This window comes from Numida meleagris, unplaced genomic scaffold (assembly GCF_002078875.1).
Source record: "Numida meleagris isolate 19003 breed g44 Domestic line unplaced genomic scaffold, NumMel1.0 unplaced_Scaffold770, whole genome shotgun sequence".
NCBI classification, from domain to species: Eukaryota; Metazoa; Chordata; class Aves; order Galliformes; family Numididae; genus Numida; species Numida meleagris.
Window position 1 is genome coordinate 1 of NW_018364985.1, and position 1,115 is coordinate 1,115.

General features: G+C 66.7%; 1 protein-coding gene across 1 annotated transcript in view; it reads right to left on the reverse strand.

Annotated features, from left to right (window-relative positions):
- Positions 1–885: 885 nt before the first annotated feature.
- LOC110392020 (4F2 cell-surface antigen heavy chain-like) overlaps positions 886–1,115 on the reverse strand; it is a gene marked incomplete at its 3' end in the record, with an annotated part of 9,282 nt that continues 9,052 nt past the window's right edge. The window contains exon 2 of the mRNA XM_021383961.1: positions 886–954. Within this exon, the coding sequence (XP_021239636.1) occupies positions 886–954 (69 nt within the window). The remainder of the gene's footprint in view (positions 955–1,115) is intronic.

The following is a 1,115-nucleotide window of genomic DNA, read 5'->3' on the forward strand; positions in this document are numbered from 1 at the left end:
CACTGCCCCATAGTGCCCCACAGCACAGCCCCGTGGCGTGGCCCCATAGCGCCCCACTGCGCCCCACAGCACCGCCCCATAGCGCCCCACAGCACAGCCCCAAGGCACTGCCCCATAGCGCCCCACAGCACCGCCCCATAACGCCCCAGAGAGCCCCACAGCACCGCCCCATAGCGCCCCACTGTGCCCCACAGCACAGCCCCAAGGCACTGCCCCATAGCGCCCCACAGCACCGCCCCATAACGCCCCAGAGAGCCCCACAGCACCGCCCCATAACGCCCCACAGCACAGCCCCATAGCGCTCCACTGCGCCCCACAGCACAGCTCCATGGCACCGCCCCATAGCGCCCCTCAGCACTGCCCCATAGCGCCCCACAGCACTGCCCCACAGCACTGCCCCACTGCGCCCCACAGCACCGCCCTGTAGCGCCCCACTGCGCCCCACAGCACCGCCCCGTAGCGCCCCACAGCACCACCCCATAGCGCCCCACAGCACCGCCCCACAGCACAGCTCCATGGCACCGCCCCATAGCGCCCCACAGCACTGCCCCACAGCACTGCCCCATAGCGCCCCACACAATCTTAAAAGACCCACAGAAACTCGCAGTTCCCTACAAAAACCCATCGTGCCCTACAGAGACCCACAGCGCTGCATAGCTCCACCCCATAGCGCCCCATAGAGCAGCCCCATAACCCTACCCCATAGCGCCGCCCCACAGTGCCCCACAGAACCCCACAGCACTCTACAGAAACTCATACCGCCCTATAGAGACCCACAGCGCTGCATAACAGCACCCCATAGCACCGCACAGCCCCACCCCATAGCGCCCTAAAAGCGCAGCCCCACAGCCCCGCCCCATAGCGCCCCACAAGTCAGCCCCACACCTTCAGCTCCTCGATGCCGTCCAGGAAGACTCCATCGAAGCCGCGCCGCAACCAGGCCCCGATCGCTCGCTGTGGGGCAGGAGGGGATCACTGCTCTGCCCCATAGCGCCCCACAACTGCCCCACAGCTTCCCCCATCGCCCCATAACTGCCCTAACCTGCCCCATAGCGCCCCGCAGCACCCCATAACTGCCCTAACACACCCCATAGTGCCCCACATTGCCCCATAAC